The 14826-nt window shown below is 41.7% G+C and overlaps 1 protein-coding gene across 3 annotated transcripts in view; it reads right to left on the reverse strand.

Moving 5' to 3' along the window:
* CCNY (cyclin Y) overlaps positions 1-14140 on the reverse strand; it is a 118155-nt gene extending 104015 nt beyond the window's left edge. The window contains exon 1 of one of the 3 annotated variants that reach the window (XM_071559897.1): positions 13542-14140. In XM_071559897.1, coding sequence (XP_071415998.1) covers positions 13542-13695 — 154 coding nt within the window. In that variant the 5' untranslated portion in view covers positions 13696-14140. Of the gene's footprint in view, positions 1-2598; positions 2668-13541 lie in introns of those variants that run through there. The other 2 variants (XM_071559900.1, XM_071559898.1) reach the window with 2 other exon arrangements.
* Between the last annotated feature and the right edge of the window lie 686 nt (positions 14141-14826).

The following is a 14826-nucleotide window of genomic DNA, read 5'->3' on the forward strand; positions in this document are numbered from 1 at the left end:
TATTGCTAGCTTGCAGCATCAAGATACTGTCTTTACAAAATAAAAATCTTTTATAACAGGGAAATAAAAGAACTTCCATTAAGAGGAAGAGGACATATATTAACTTAAAAATAAATTCTGCTATGAAAAGACAGACACAGTATTTCACAGATTATTTAATATCCAAACTGGTTTTTGTACATCTCATCAATCCATCTTTCTAGTAAACAGAGAGTCATGGACATTTCTTTACTGCTGTCTGAGCTTGAAAACACAGTAACTTAACCATTATTAATATATTATACTAATAAGCACAAGCATGAATACATAAAGTGTGTTGTTCATCACAGAAATCCTCATTTGCAAGTAATTTCTGATTCTCCATTCTTCACTAGGTCCATGTACCATCATGGTGATGATAATGACCCTGTTTAATGAAAGGTGCGAAACTAATGGAAATAATTAACTGTAACTACCAATGTATTAGCCATTTATTTAAGACACACAGGCATGTGCCTGAACAGAACTGCTACATAAAATCTGAAGGAAACTGTGACTTTTTCAGCCCATCTGTTTAAAACTCCATTAAAAAAATACACTCACCCCCAACTTTAGTTACGGGATCAAAAAATGCTGTCATGACCCAGTCCTGGATAATACCTTCAGCCTGCAGGATAAGAAAGCTTACCAGTGGCAAAACAATAAACTCTGCCACAAAGGGATAAACATAAGATGAAAGAGAAGGATACAAGAAAAATATAGAGGGTGAATAAAGACCACCAGACCCAAACAATAAGATAAACAGAGGTAATGCCATTTAACAGTGACACAAAACTGCTTTCTTGAACCAAGCCTTGGGTTTCTCTCCGAGCAATAAGTAAATATTGTCAAACTCTTACTTGAAAGATGCCACAGACATGTTTCCAGAGATAAGTTACTGGGTAAAATTACTTTCCAGGTTTACGGGTATATATTACCAACTCAATACTTGCCCTATTATTTTCTATCAGATAACAAGGAAAAAGTACCTGAGTTACTTGAGGAAAGAGAACTGTAGCAAGCAATAGGAAGCTATTAGGACTATTTGTAGATCACACACAATATCCTCTCTCACCAAGTGCATTGTTGAACAGACATCTGAATTCTAAGCAACTTGCAAGAGCAAGCTCCACATTCTGAATTACTTCAACAAGCCTAACGATCACACAGGCCCTGTTTAGCCAACTTCTCACAGGAATTAACTGCAACAATACACTCAGATGCTTTCATATCACTGCAAATAGAAGTGTTTCACAGTTAACAATGGACTCAGTACACACTTGACATGCACTGCTGAACTGAACTTCACACTTCATGATACACTGCTGTAGCCTTGCCAAAGCAGTTACATCAGGAGCTACCTCTCACCCCCATTTGATAGTTACCTTTAACAGCTTGTTTCTGGGATACCTGCATCAAAACTATTTTACCTCAATGAAAACCAGCATTAAAACCCCCATGTAAGAACTGAAAACGGCTCAAGCAACTCAGCATGTTCTCATCAGATCTTGGTGGTAAAATACACACTTTTAATCAGGTAAGACAAATCATAGAGCTACAGTGACATTTGGCAGTGTGCTGATTTAACATGTGACGCTCCCCACAGTTTTGGTTTAGCACAGCATGATCAGTGTGAAGGAACTGCAGGTGGAGATGTTGGGATGGGCAGCAAGGGGAGCACAGGGAGCACTCATGACCATTTCAGCAATCTGCAGAACACTTTCTAGGAGAAGTAGACAGCAGGGCTGGAGAGCTCTTCTGACCTATGGAGCCACCAGCTAAAACCTTCACATGGACAAGATCCACAGACTAAAAAAACCAAGAGAAGGAAGAGTACCAGACATGGGTCACACGTGGGAGATGAAAACTCCCTGAAGGTCCCACCATTTCCTGGCAGGACAGGGATGGGCTGGACTTCAGCAATCCAACAGACAGCACCACTGCTCTTCCTGCCCTGCCAACTCCCCAGGGCGCCACCTGATTTACCAGGCAACACTGCCCAGAAGAGGCCAGTCACTAATCCCACAGGCCACAACCGAGCTCAGAAGTCACACACACATTCCCACTCTTTCAAAAGAAAGAAAACCTTTTGCAGCACAAACTCTGCCTTTCAGTTACACAATTACCAAATGAATCATACTGGAGTCCCTGAAAGAAATCAAGAAGATTCCTTATTTGCATGAGGAAAGAAGTGTAAAAATTCATGGTTAGAGAAGATTTACATACAGCTGGACACATTGAATCATGGGCTGAGTATCAATTACAAAGATGGTAATTAGCAGGAAATTTCTTCCATGAACTACAAATCTTAAGATTACTATTAACTAAATTTCTTTCAGCTTTTATTTAGAAGAAAGCACTGTATATGCATTCCACTACTCTTTAAAAAGAAATATCCTATACAGCCTCACAACTTATTTTTAAAATTACAACTCATGCACCACTGTTTATTTGCAATCCCAAACTGCAATCCAGGATACACATTCATCATAAAGCACACATTTGCAAAAGACATAAAGAAAATTTAAAAATGTTACTTAGAAGCCCAAAGATACAGTGAAGAAATAACAGAAGCCTTACTAATTTGTGGGAAACCATCACAGAGATCCAAGAAAACAAGGACTGTTTCATTTGCTTGTCCGTAAAACACGTAGGAGAGGGAGGAAAGCAGGAATGTGCAGCAAATGTTGAAATGCGAACATGATGTAATATAAAATGGGGTTTTGAAATCAACATTTAAAGTTACAATGCCACCCTGGAGCCTTCACTGACCCTGCTCTAGAACACACTGTATGTGTTGTGCACTTTTCATCACTCAAAAAGAACTGCAAAACAGAAAGGGTCAAATAAGAAGAGACAGAAACATCTGTGTGTTGTGGGTAGAAAAAGGTTGAGCTGAGCACATGGGTAGAAGGCAAGTAAGGCAGATTATGACAGAGTGGTACAAAACAAAGGGGGAAAGGGGAAAGGAGATAAAAATCAGAAAATCCTGCTAAAGCTGCAGGGATGGAGGAATGATCAAAAACGAAAGTATTTGTCTTTTAGCTCAAAGCTGTTTTTACCATGGTACTAGCAGGATGACAAAAACCCCCAATAAACTAACTTTTTACTTTAAAAATGCTATTTTCCAATACCTTTGTTAAACATAAAATCTTAAGAACAAAGTTTTCATGCAGAAACACACAAACAAACACACCAAGAAAAAAATCGGGGCAGAATCTTCTACCTGTTCTTCCAACAAAGCCAGGAGAGCCCTCGCCTTCACTTCTGGAGCTTCTCGATGCTCACAGATATCCCAAGGACAAATGCCATGCTGGGTTTATATCCCAGTTATGCAGCAGAGGCTCTCAGGTAACCTCAGCCCCAGGAACAGAAGGAAACACAGACAGGAGGGGCATGGCCAGACCTCACTGCACTTGCCAGTTCCACCATGCAGGGGTTTACCCCAGTCAGCACCTTCTCCTTAGCTTGGCAGAAGTCACAATCCCAGACAGCATCAAACTTCACTTGAATAACCACTGTGTATAGTCAGTATAAGTACACCTTTTTTTTCCCCCCTAGAGTAACAACTACAATGATATCCATGTGAACCCATTTTGAGATAATCAACACAAAATCAGAGACAAAAGAACAGCTGAAGTGCTTTCTTAAGTTCTCTTCTCGTTTTCTACCCACACACATGCATAATTTCACTGCTCTTGAACTGCAAATTTATATTCAAAAATTAAACATGATGTAATGAGAAAAAGAAAGAAAAATATAAAGAAAGAACAAATCCCATAAGTAGATGCATGAAAAATATGAGAGCAGTTGAACAACACAAGTTGGGGTTCTCATGTAGTAACGTAAAACTTCAATGTTTGGAGTGCATGAACTCTGATTCAAATACTTGTTATAATTCTTTACCATCATATCTTTTAAAGAAATGTGACTTAATGTCGAGAGCTCACTTTTCACAAAAAATTCAATTCCATTTTGGTTTAACTTGGCAATGTCCCTTTCACTTAAATTTTTGTCAAGGGGAAACAAGTTTCTAGATTTAGAATTTACATCACTGCTTATATATGGAATTTTAATTTTTTTTCTTGTTTGCTTTATCTCTCAAAGGTGATGCTGGTTTCTTTGTCTCCACAAACAACCAATTAAGTCTCTCCTACTGCATACTATTTTTATCACAGACTGGATCTCTAGGACAACTCAGTTACAGGAATCCTCCTCATATCTAAACCATTGAAAAAGTACACAAAACCCTCCGTAAAATTACAATTCCAGTTTCTTTCTATATCTGAAACAGAGAGGATAACTGTGTATTGTCAATGCAGCATACTAAAGACTTATCCTAGTGAATTATCCTAGAAAGAACATTTAGCTGCAGGAAGCATGACTTGAAAGCTTAAAACACAATTGCATTTCCAAACTCCTCACCCCCTTTGAACCTCCAATGACTGCCTGAATAAAATGGATATGGATTTCTGCCAGCCAGGAACAGTCATAACATCAGCTGCAAGAAGCAAGTGCCACTAAGAACTGTGCATTCACAGGGAGCATCAGGTGGGATGGACACACAGCTGGAGTAGAGGAACATGCAAAAGATCCTGCTGTTCACCTGTGAAACTGGATTTTATCTTGATGCCTATTTTAACATCTGAACTTCAAAATCTACTATATATGACCATAACAAGAAATGCCAAAACACTAATCAGAAGAAAGCTCACATATCTTCATTTCAGAATCACTTTTCAGGAACTATTTGCTCTAAACACAAATAAATCAATCACTGATTACTGTTTAGTAATCTAAATACTAGGATTTCAAACTATATGCCTGAACAACTATGTCAAGTGGTTGATTACAGTCCTTATTTTAAAAGTGATAGTGAATAGGGCAGAGAATTTCAAATTAAAGATCATCCTCAACACATCCTACTGAATTTGGGGATCCAATAAATGTAGGATTCTGCCTATTGCTGCAGTTGAAACTTACTTAGCAACCAGAAATAAAATTCTTTCTAATAAGATCTGAAACTGTTTTTTCCCCTAGTTACAAACACAGCAGAATAATGCCCTGAATGATCAGGCAAAATATTCTGGCACTGGACTTACCATTATGAATTTTATCTCTGTCAATTTCAGTTACACAGTCTCATAAACTTAATAAGACCAAAATGAGTCCTTCAAAATTCTCTGAAATGAAAACAAAATTCACCACAAAACAAACAGGAATCAGAAGAGGTTATAAAGATCCCAACTCCTAACAGCTGTGGTTCTACTTCTCAAACACACAGGAGACTACAATCCTATAATAAGCAAACCAACCTGGAAATAAAAATTTCTATTAGGATTATCTCCATGTTCTTGATCCTAACTTCTTTTCCCAACCTATATTTCACACTGGCTATTTTAACAACATTCTTTGAGGAGGAGAGGGAAGTGGGGGAAACATGCCAAATTAGCAGAGGCTACAGTATGAAAACTGCATATCTGATGGTTTTACATTGAGACTACTTTGTTTCAAGCTAGAAAAACACATGAGATTAACACTCTGAACATGGGTTTAGGAATTACAGAATCACAGACTATTCTGAGTTGGAAGGGACCCACAAGGATCATCGAGTCCAACTCTTAAGTCAATGGCCCACACAGGGGACTGAACCCATGACCTTGGCATTACCACAACCAAGTTTTAACCAACTGAGCTAATGCTGACAAGGTCTTTACATCACTTGCATTCTTTTTCAGCATAGCACAGCTCACACAGTAAATCAGAGATGTAGTTACTGCTTGTAAAACTCACTGGCCACAAAGTTTCTTTTAGCCAAAGCAGGGAAGCACGGCCTGCCCTGTTCAGGACAAGCCACGACTCTCACACTTTGGATCTTCAACTAATGCAGTGTCCCAAACCAGGAAAGAGGATAAAGAAACCACTGTATACTTAGATGTAAAATGGAACTATTAATAAATAGCACAAAAGCATAACTACTGCCAGTCACTTCACAGACACAGCCTTATCCACGCACAATTCCTAAATTACCCCCTCCTTAGGGAGCTTGCACAGAAGTGAAAAAGTGTAGGACAGCAATTCAAAACATCTTTGCTGACCAAGCATGGCTTCTTTCCCAAGCAGTATTACTTTCAATATCTGAAATGAATATTTTTTTTTCAGGAACAAAGATGGTAATAAGTTTATCACCTGGAAGCATCTATTAAGATGTCACAACACAAACAACAAGGCAACAAAACGGAACATAGAATACTCATGTGCAAGGACAAAATGCAAACCAGAAACAATTTTAAGCATGTCCATGATTTGCTAATTCCAAATCTAGAAAAGAATTCCTGTATAATCAAGTCTTGCATCTTCATTTAGTAACACTACACCTTTATGAAGACACTTTGGGTAGCCTGGCTTTACAAAACCCTGATGTAATTAGCACTTCCTCCATACAGAAGGTAAGTTTTGTCTCCTTAGAATCCAATTTTTGGATTCAAGAATAACTCATCAATTCCCACTCTTAATGAAACATCAACACAGGAAAGAAAAGAATCTTTTAAAATTTCATCACAATCTCATATTTGTTTCAGTAGTGTTGAAAGTAATTATTTTCACTTCCCATCTGATATCTTCTGGATCTCAGCCACAGGTGTGTAAGAATCATACTGGAAACAAAAAAAATAAGCAAGCAAAAAGCCTGAGATACAATTTCTTTAATTTGAGTTGGATGGGGTTTCATTTAAAAGAAAAGTATGAATCAGTAATTAAAGGCTGACTCTTTTTATTGGAAAGAGACAAGGATATCACAGTGCAGACTCTTTCCCTCTAAAAATCACGACGGAGAAGAGTGTGGGAAATGTTACTCAAGGTACATGAAAATTCACTTTTAATCTTGGGATTAGCTCTACTCCATAAACTTGTTTGAGCATTCAACTTTTGCAGCATTCTGCAACATTTTCACATGGACAGAGACAGTAATAAAGTGCCACAAAAAGTGATTTTATTGATACATTTTGTTGAAATCACCATAAGCTACAGGAGGAGAGGACAAGTTTTGCAGTGTGAACTACATCTATGATGGCATTGCCAAGGTATTTCAGTAACATGGCTACAGCATTAGCCTGATTTAAAAGAAACAGTATTAATTTTCAAAGAAATCGGGAGAGAAGTATATAAATAGGAGTTGGACTTCAATGATCCTTGTGGGCCTCTTCCAACTCAAGATATTCTATTATTCTCTGATTGTAACGCCCATTAAAGGAAAATGTACATTCTTGATGATCTGAGATACTTGTCTTAGCTGAATGATCACTGGTCTAAAAAATCCTTTCCAGTTTGCAGGCCCAGAATAAGCATGATGAGAAAGGGAACAAACAAATGAAAACAAAGGGCAAAAAACAGGATTTCATGCAATTTACCCAACCAGCTTTCATTAGTAACTTTCCATTAATGCCAACCATACTTCCCTAGACAGCTTCTATATTAGCTGAGGATTAGAAGCAGGAGCATTGTCCTGAAGACTAAGCTCTTTCTCCACCCAATCCAGGCTAATAAGTGCTCCAAGTTTAAGCTAATCCTCCCAGAAGCAGCTCAAGAGCTGGTGATGCTCCAACAGCACTGTCTGAGGGGTGGATTACATATGGAGCCTACACAATCAGCAATAAAAGTAGTTTAAGTTGAGCTCAGTAAAACCATCTCTGAATTTTGGTCAACCTCTTCAAAAAGTTTCACTCATAAAACATGAAAATCCCAACAGTCCATTTCAGCAATTTTGAAATATTTGTTTTTAAAGCTGTGACAAAAATGTTACAGAAGATAACTGGTAACTATCCATGCATAGTACTGGGAGTATTCTACCCAAATAATAAATTGCTAGACTTATAAGGTTTTAAATATTCACTAGGTCTTCACATACATCTCAGAGATGTATGGCACATATATTAAATATTTTGCAGAACCAAGTAAAAAAGATCACTCCATATGTCAGAATGTGCACAGAAAATTAATAGATTTTAAAAGTTCTATTTATCCAAGTTCAAAGGAATGGAAAAAAACCCAAAAGTAATGTTGACTCAGACAAAGGCTATACATTCTGTGTGTTTTCAGTTTATAAAGTGTACTTCATATTCTTGTAAAGACGTTAAACAAGGAAGATATTTATACTGTGTCTGAGGTGCAGCTGGCTGGCAGGGCAAGGACAGCTATCAGGTAGTGCCAGGCACTGCTCACTTACTCCTCTTCCAGCCCCAGGATATATAAAAGGGAGCAGCTGGAAAAAGGCATTCACAGTGTCAGTAAGCTGCTATAGATACCAGCAAAGACCATCTCACGTGTTTCAGAAACTGGTGTCCCCCCATGTGAGTGCCAAACTTAGGACTCCTTTCTGTATCATCCGACCTGAGCAAGACCTGAAGATGCAGGAAACATACCCTGGAAGTCTGAAAAACCTTCAGTAAGCACATAAAATTAGATAAACCAGATATGACCACACAGCGGAGAGAGGTTCTCATTCCTTTTAATTACATTATTCTTATTACATGTAAAGCCCAAGGGGGACAAAAAACCCAAACAAACAAAACAACTGAAAATACAGTAGTCCTTCCATTTTCTGAGACCTATAATTTTAAGTCTTGCCACTCTGTTTCAAGTACCAATTTAATGAGCCGACACTGGTGATCTTGTGTAACTCACTTTCAAAGAAAATGTTAATCAGATAGCAGTGCACTAGCAAAATTTGTTAGAGGTAATTTCAAATATGACTAGTCTTACCCTGCATTCATCTGAAAGCTTCTAAAGCTAAATATAAAAATACCAACTTCATATATGGCATAAATTCAGTGATTTGGTGTGAACAGTGTGAAAAGGAGGTTTTAGGAAGGCTTCGCTTAACATAATGGTACCTCTCAGGAGAAGCAGGGCACAGATAGGATAACCAGATGAAGCTGATAGAAGAAGGAAAAACAAAGATCTGCAGGATGCATCATTAGCAGTGTGCAGTGCAGTTCAGTGATGCAGGCCACAGCAGGCTCTATTTTTAATTTTTTGATGCACCTTGATACATGACCTCTGACAAATGCTTGGGTAGGTAATGCAAACAGTAGTATTGAAAAGCCAACTAAGATTATTTTTTTAAAACAAACTCTGTCTTTTTACGATCCAATTTTTAGCAGGCATGTCTATGTGTAACACACTAGATGTTGAATTTGCTTTTGAAGTGCTTATATCTTGACTTTCGTGAATGTAGGTCAGCTCCTTCAAAACATGCAACCCATCATGTCCTACCCTTGAAAACACCACTATTCCCTTTCAGCAAAATTCCATTAGGTATGTGGGACAGACATTTTAAAACCTCCTTGTGTTCTGCTAAAATCTCTTCAGTCTTATAAAACCCAGTAAACAGAGATACACAAATATTAGCTAATCTCACATCACAGGCTCTCACATGCCAGTTCCAAGAAGAAAAAAATATGTAAATGAACAAATAAGTGGCTTTTTAAAAAGTAATCCATTCTTTAGAGCCTGTGCATTATGCAGCAAAAAATTAACATGATTGACTACACATGAAAAGGGCTGAAGACATTTATCAGTGATGCACAGTTGCACAGGTCATTATCTAGCAATGCATGACCCAGTGACATTAGCAGAAGTTTACAAAAAGGGGAGAGAAAAAAAATCAGATTTTTGCAGGGGGAGGGGAGGAGCTCATCATTAAGAGCTGTCTTTTCTTGAAATAGCCTAGGAACTCTCTACCTAGTCTCTATTTCAAGAACAGCCTTTGGGCCAATTTCATTGTATGGTATCAGCTTTGCTTCACACCATCATGTTTGTGTTAACACGTTCCCTTTTGCCTCCTCACCACAGCTCCATACTTGAAAAACTATAGAAATTATTTTTCAAAGAAATCCCATGCGAGTACATGGTGGTTTTGCACAAGGTAAACCACCACTGGGCCTGACTCTGTGAGTTGGTGATGCAATGAGCAAGTGGAGCCTGGGCCATGGTCAGCTCAGCCAGCAAGGACTTACACAGTGCACTCACCAAGACATTTACCCACCTTGCACAGACAAAAGATTGCAACCACTTTTACTTATTGTTGCCATTAAAAGTGCTGTAAAAAAGTCTTGATGACAAACAGACAGGTGTAGGAATCTGCAAGTCTTGAATCCACTGCCGTGATTTTCTTACACTAAACTTTTACAGGTGAAGCACTGAAAAATGTAGAAGCTCATCCTTGGCAATAAATCATCAGAAACAGATGGTAACCTCTCTATGTTACAATTACCCTCTTGCTCTTCCTCAAAAGAAAAAGACATAAACATCTTTTAGGTGTTCTTCATTATCATGAACCTGTACAAACAAACACATAAAGAACATATAAACATATAAACATAAACACATAAATATATAAACATAAACATATAAAGAAGTCAAGCATTCTGGTGACTGCACAATATTCAGAGAGACAATTTTGCATCTTCTTATAAATTTTGGAGGAAAAAAAGTTATAATAGGTCAATTCCACATGATTATGGTCCAAAACAAGTCACTTGATAAATTCTTCCTAATCAAAGCTCTGTCAAATTCCCTTCTCTTTCAGATACCAACTCATAAACAGTAGTGAAATATTACAGAAACTGAGATTTTTCTGACAAGGTACCCAGTGACATATAGGTAACATTTTGCCATAAAACCAGGTCTTACTGAAATAGAATTGCTGCAGCCATTCTTTGAAAAACTGCTAATGGAGTGGGTATGGAACTGGAATTAGAGGAGTCAATTCAAAGGCATGATTTTGAAGGCAGATTTGATGAGTATTTCTTTATGAAATATATAAGACAGGCAAACGTCAAACAGTTCCACTAATACTAAAACTTCCAGTTAAATCAGTCTTAAAGGTTTGACATCCCTCCCTCTTTTTCTTTCTCCTTCTCCTACTCAACAGGGCCTGCAACAGTGAAAACCACACATCTCTTTAAAGCTTAAAACAGCCCACAGCTTATTTAAAGGCTCTAAAAGTTGATTTATTCAAGCAGCTTTACTCATTTAAAAATGTTTCCTGAATTTCCATCCATATGATCATGAAAACAACTTCCACACAAAACATATTAGACACTGCATGGCATGATTTTTACAGTTCCCAAAAGTACCACTTACAAGGTAAACACTTATCAGAGACACAAATTTTCACTTTGAGACCTGTCACTGCCACAACACTTGAGTAGGATGGAAGGGCTCTCACTTAAAGAACAGTGAGAAATATAAATTTGAAGTGTCAAAAATGCTTCCTTTCAGTGCACCAGTCTTTGTAATCACTTATTTAATTAAAAAAAGAAAAAAGTACATTTGGCAATACTGCCAATTTGAGAAACTTCATGACTTGCAGGAATGCTAAGGAATCAACATCAAGCATTTTCTCTTTATGACACAGATAACCAGACTATTGTTCTTTCATTGTAAAATGGTAAGAATATCATTAGAGTTCTCTACTGTGAAGGGGTTTTCCCATCCCAGTGTCTCATCTGTAGACTGCTGTAATGACATACAATTTCAAACAATCTAACAATTAAAACATAATAGCTAGTCTAATAGGAAATAAATTTCAGAAATCCAGAATCATTTTATGACATTTAGTAACCAGTCTACTATCTAACCAAAACACCTTCAGTGAGTATGACTCTCGGGTAAAGGACCTGCCAACTAACCACTCTTCAGAGTTGTTTTATTCAAAGCCTGTCCAGTTGTTTTTTGTGAACAGACATTTATTATCTATCAGTTTCTTCAGTGAACACTTACTTCCCAGACTCTATCCATAAAAAGTGGCAAGACCAGAGTAAAACACAAAAAGGAAACTCAAAAGTGTTTGCTCTTTTTCAGATTTGAAGACAGCTTGTCCATTTGAAAATGTGTCATTGCACTGTAAGTGGCCCCAGACCAACACCAACAAAACCTAAAAATAAGTAATGCATGAGGTATTTTCTCTCTTCTAACAACAGGTTACAACTTTAGACTTGAAACATGCCACAGTTTAAAGGAAAAGAGACAGAACACACAGGTACCTTGACCCAATAAATGAAACAATCAACCAATAAATATTTTTTGATGAATAACTACTCAGGAACTTATCTGCATTACATGCACATTTTAGAAAGTACACATGCACTTACTATTTTCACCAATGTCCTTCTTCCTCTACATCAAAAAACAAAACAAAACCAAAAACAAACCTCAAACACAGAAAGAACAAGGCACAAACTCCACACATCTCTGACCAAAAGCTTTACGGCAGGCTGTGTTGGTAGAGCTGGAGAAATCCGTACCATCAGAGAGAGCCGCATCCTGCTACGCTGGACACCACTGATGTTAGAAGAATCAATCATTCTAGATCAACAATTGGTTCTTTCATCTCCCTGGCTTTCTCAGACCAAACCATTATGTATTTTTTCCACCTACTGATCCTGTTACAGTCTAATTTTTCAGCTGCATGTAGCAAAGACTTTGGAAAAATATCCATATTTCCAGAACACAACTCACTGAAAGAAACCAGTGAGGGTGCTGTCTGCTTCTACAGGCTTCACAACTTTACCACTCTCAAGAATTGACTCAACATAAAACTCTGTACTAAAATCACAATCAAATAAGCTATGGAAAAAATGTGGAAGGCAAATTGAAGTGGACTCAAGTCCCTCTTTCTGGCTTTCTACCAAAGGCAGTTCATGTGAATTAATCCATGAGATAGCTGACCTTTTACCAAGTTTTAGGACTAAATACTTCAGCTAATCAAAAACTAAATGACATGTATACATTAACTCAACCCACATCTTTAGAATTCAGCTGTGTTCTGGCTAGCTAAACCAGTGGCACATTCGGTCACTACTAAACCAACAGGAATACAGCTTTTCAATACCACTGCAGAGAAAGAGAGGAAAAGGTGGTATTCATGATTCCAGAGCACTGCGCCTCATCACGACAGTAACAGGGAAGAAAAAGTCACTGGAAGAGAAGGTTGTCATGGGAAACATCTCTCCCACTTTTATTGCCGGCTGGGTTTGTCCTTTAAAGGCTCACCCCTGCAGCGGCCTGGCAGGTGACATCCCGGCAGGTGACGTGAGCTCGGCACAGCCAACCCTGCCAAGGGCGAGGGACTTCCCTGGGCCAAGCCGAGCCCCAAGTGTCCGAGCCCGCCGGGTCTGTCCATAATCCCGCCTCGCAAGGCTTTGAAGGGCGAAGGGTCTCGGCAGCGCAGACCCGGGGCCAAACCCCGCTGCACGGTGCCAGAGGATGGGGGCGGGAGGATGCTCCGCAGCCCTCGCTAGAAGGGTCCCGCACAGCCGTCCCCGGGGACAGGCGCAGCTCTGGATCAGCATCCCGGCAGATGTACCGCGGCATCCCCGTGAGCCCCGCGGGGACGGGCAGGGGACCAGCCCGGCCGGGGAGCCGCGGTGTGCGGGTAGCGGGTCCCGCCGGGGCACCGCCGTGTCCGCGGGGAGAGGAGGAAAGGGATGGGGGGCTCCCGGGGCACCCATCGCACTCACCGTCGATGTTCTCCCGGTCGCTGATGTGCTGCAGGTTGCAGCCCGTGTCCTCCCGGCTCAGCTCGGCCTCGGGGCGGTAGGACTCCAGACGGGAGTGTGCATTCCGGCGCAGCTTGGGGCTGGAGGAGACGCAGCAGGACGTGGTGTTCCCCATCTTCTCCGCCCGGGCCCGGCCCCGGCCCCGGCCCGGCTCGGCAGGAGGCGAGGGGCGGCCGGTCAGCGGGGGCGGTGGGGAGCCATGGGCGGCAGCGGCGACGAGAGGGAGCGGCGGGGGAGGAGGCGGCGGCTGCGGCGCCCTGCGGCTGCTCTCGCCGGTGGGTCCCCCCGGCGGCTCATCCGCGGAGGCGGCCCCGCAGCGCGGCGTGGGCTGCGGCAGCTAAGCCGCCCTGCTGCGCGGGCGGGCGGTGCGGGGCCCGCGGGGGCGCAGCCCCAGCCTCAGCCCCAGCGCCAGCCCCATCTCCCGCCCCCGCCGGGCCCGCTCCGCGCACAACCCACGCGGCAGCGCCGCAGCCCCCGCGCCGGCGGCACCGCAACCGCGGCGGCAGCAGCAGCAGCAGCGACAGCCCGGGGCGGCCCCGCGAACCGGTTCCGGTTCAAGCGGGCGGTGCCACCTCCCGCCGGGCGCGCTGCGGGAGCGGCGGAGCTGCCGTGCCCGCTCCCGGGGGGCGGCGGAGGGGCCGCCCCGGAGTCCCGCCGGGTCCGCGGCCCTCCCGCCCCGCTCAGGGCGCTGTCCCGCAGCGGCGGAGCTCGGCAGGCTGGCGCTGAGCGGAGCGGGGGCTGCCGGCGCTCCCCTCGCCGCACCGCTGCCCCCCGGCCCGGGGCGATGCTCGGGACAGCCCCGGAGCCGCCCCCGGTCTAGGCCAGAGCCCGGAACGGCCCCGCCGCGAGGGGCCCGTGGGCAGCAGGGAACATTCCCCGCTGTCCCAGAGCTTTTTAGGGACTGTGAGCTATGTGAGGACTCGTTGGGATCTCCTGCAGAGTGACAGGGCCAAAGACAACTGGCCAGAGACGGGGAGTGTATTGCACCCCTTTTGTACCACCTTCCCTGCCATGAGGGCTTTCCCGGGCAAACTCCACTTTTGCTGTATCAGTGTAATGCTAAAGATAGATAGGCATTGTGCATGGTTTTCATTACTTGCCCCCCCCCCCTTTAAATCTCTCTAAGCGAATCTCATGACTGCTGGAGGTCTGAGTCATGGTAGTTGAATGGTTACACTGATGATTCGATAACACAAAAACACTTTTCTGTGTTTATAAAAAAATGCTTTTGACTTACAGCCCTGTG

The sequence above is a fragment of the Pithys albifrons genome, chromosome 7 (assembly GCF_047495875.1).
Source record: "Pithys albifrons albifrons isolate INPA30051 chromosome 7, PitAlb_v1, whole genome shotgun sequence".
NCBI lineage: Eukaryota > Metazoa > Chordata > Aves > Passeriformes > Thamnophilidae > Pithys > Pithys albifrons.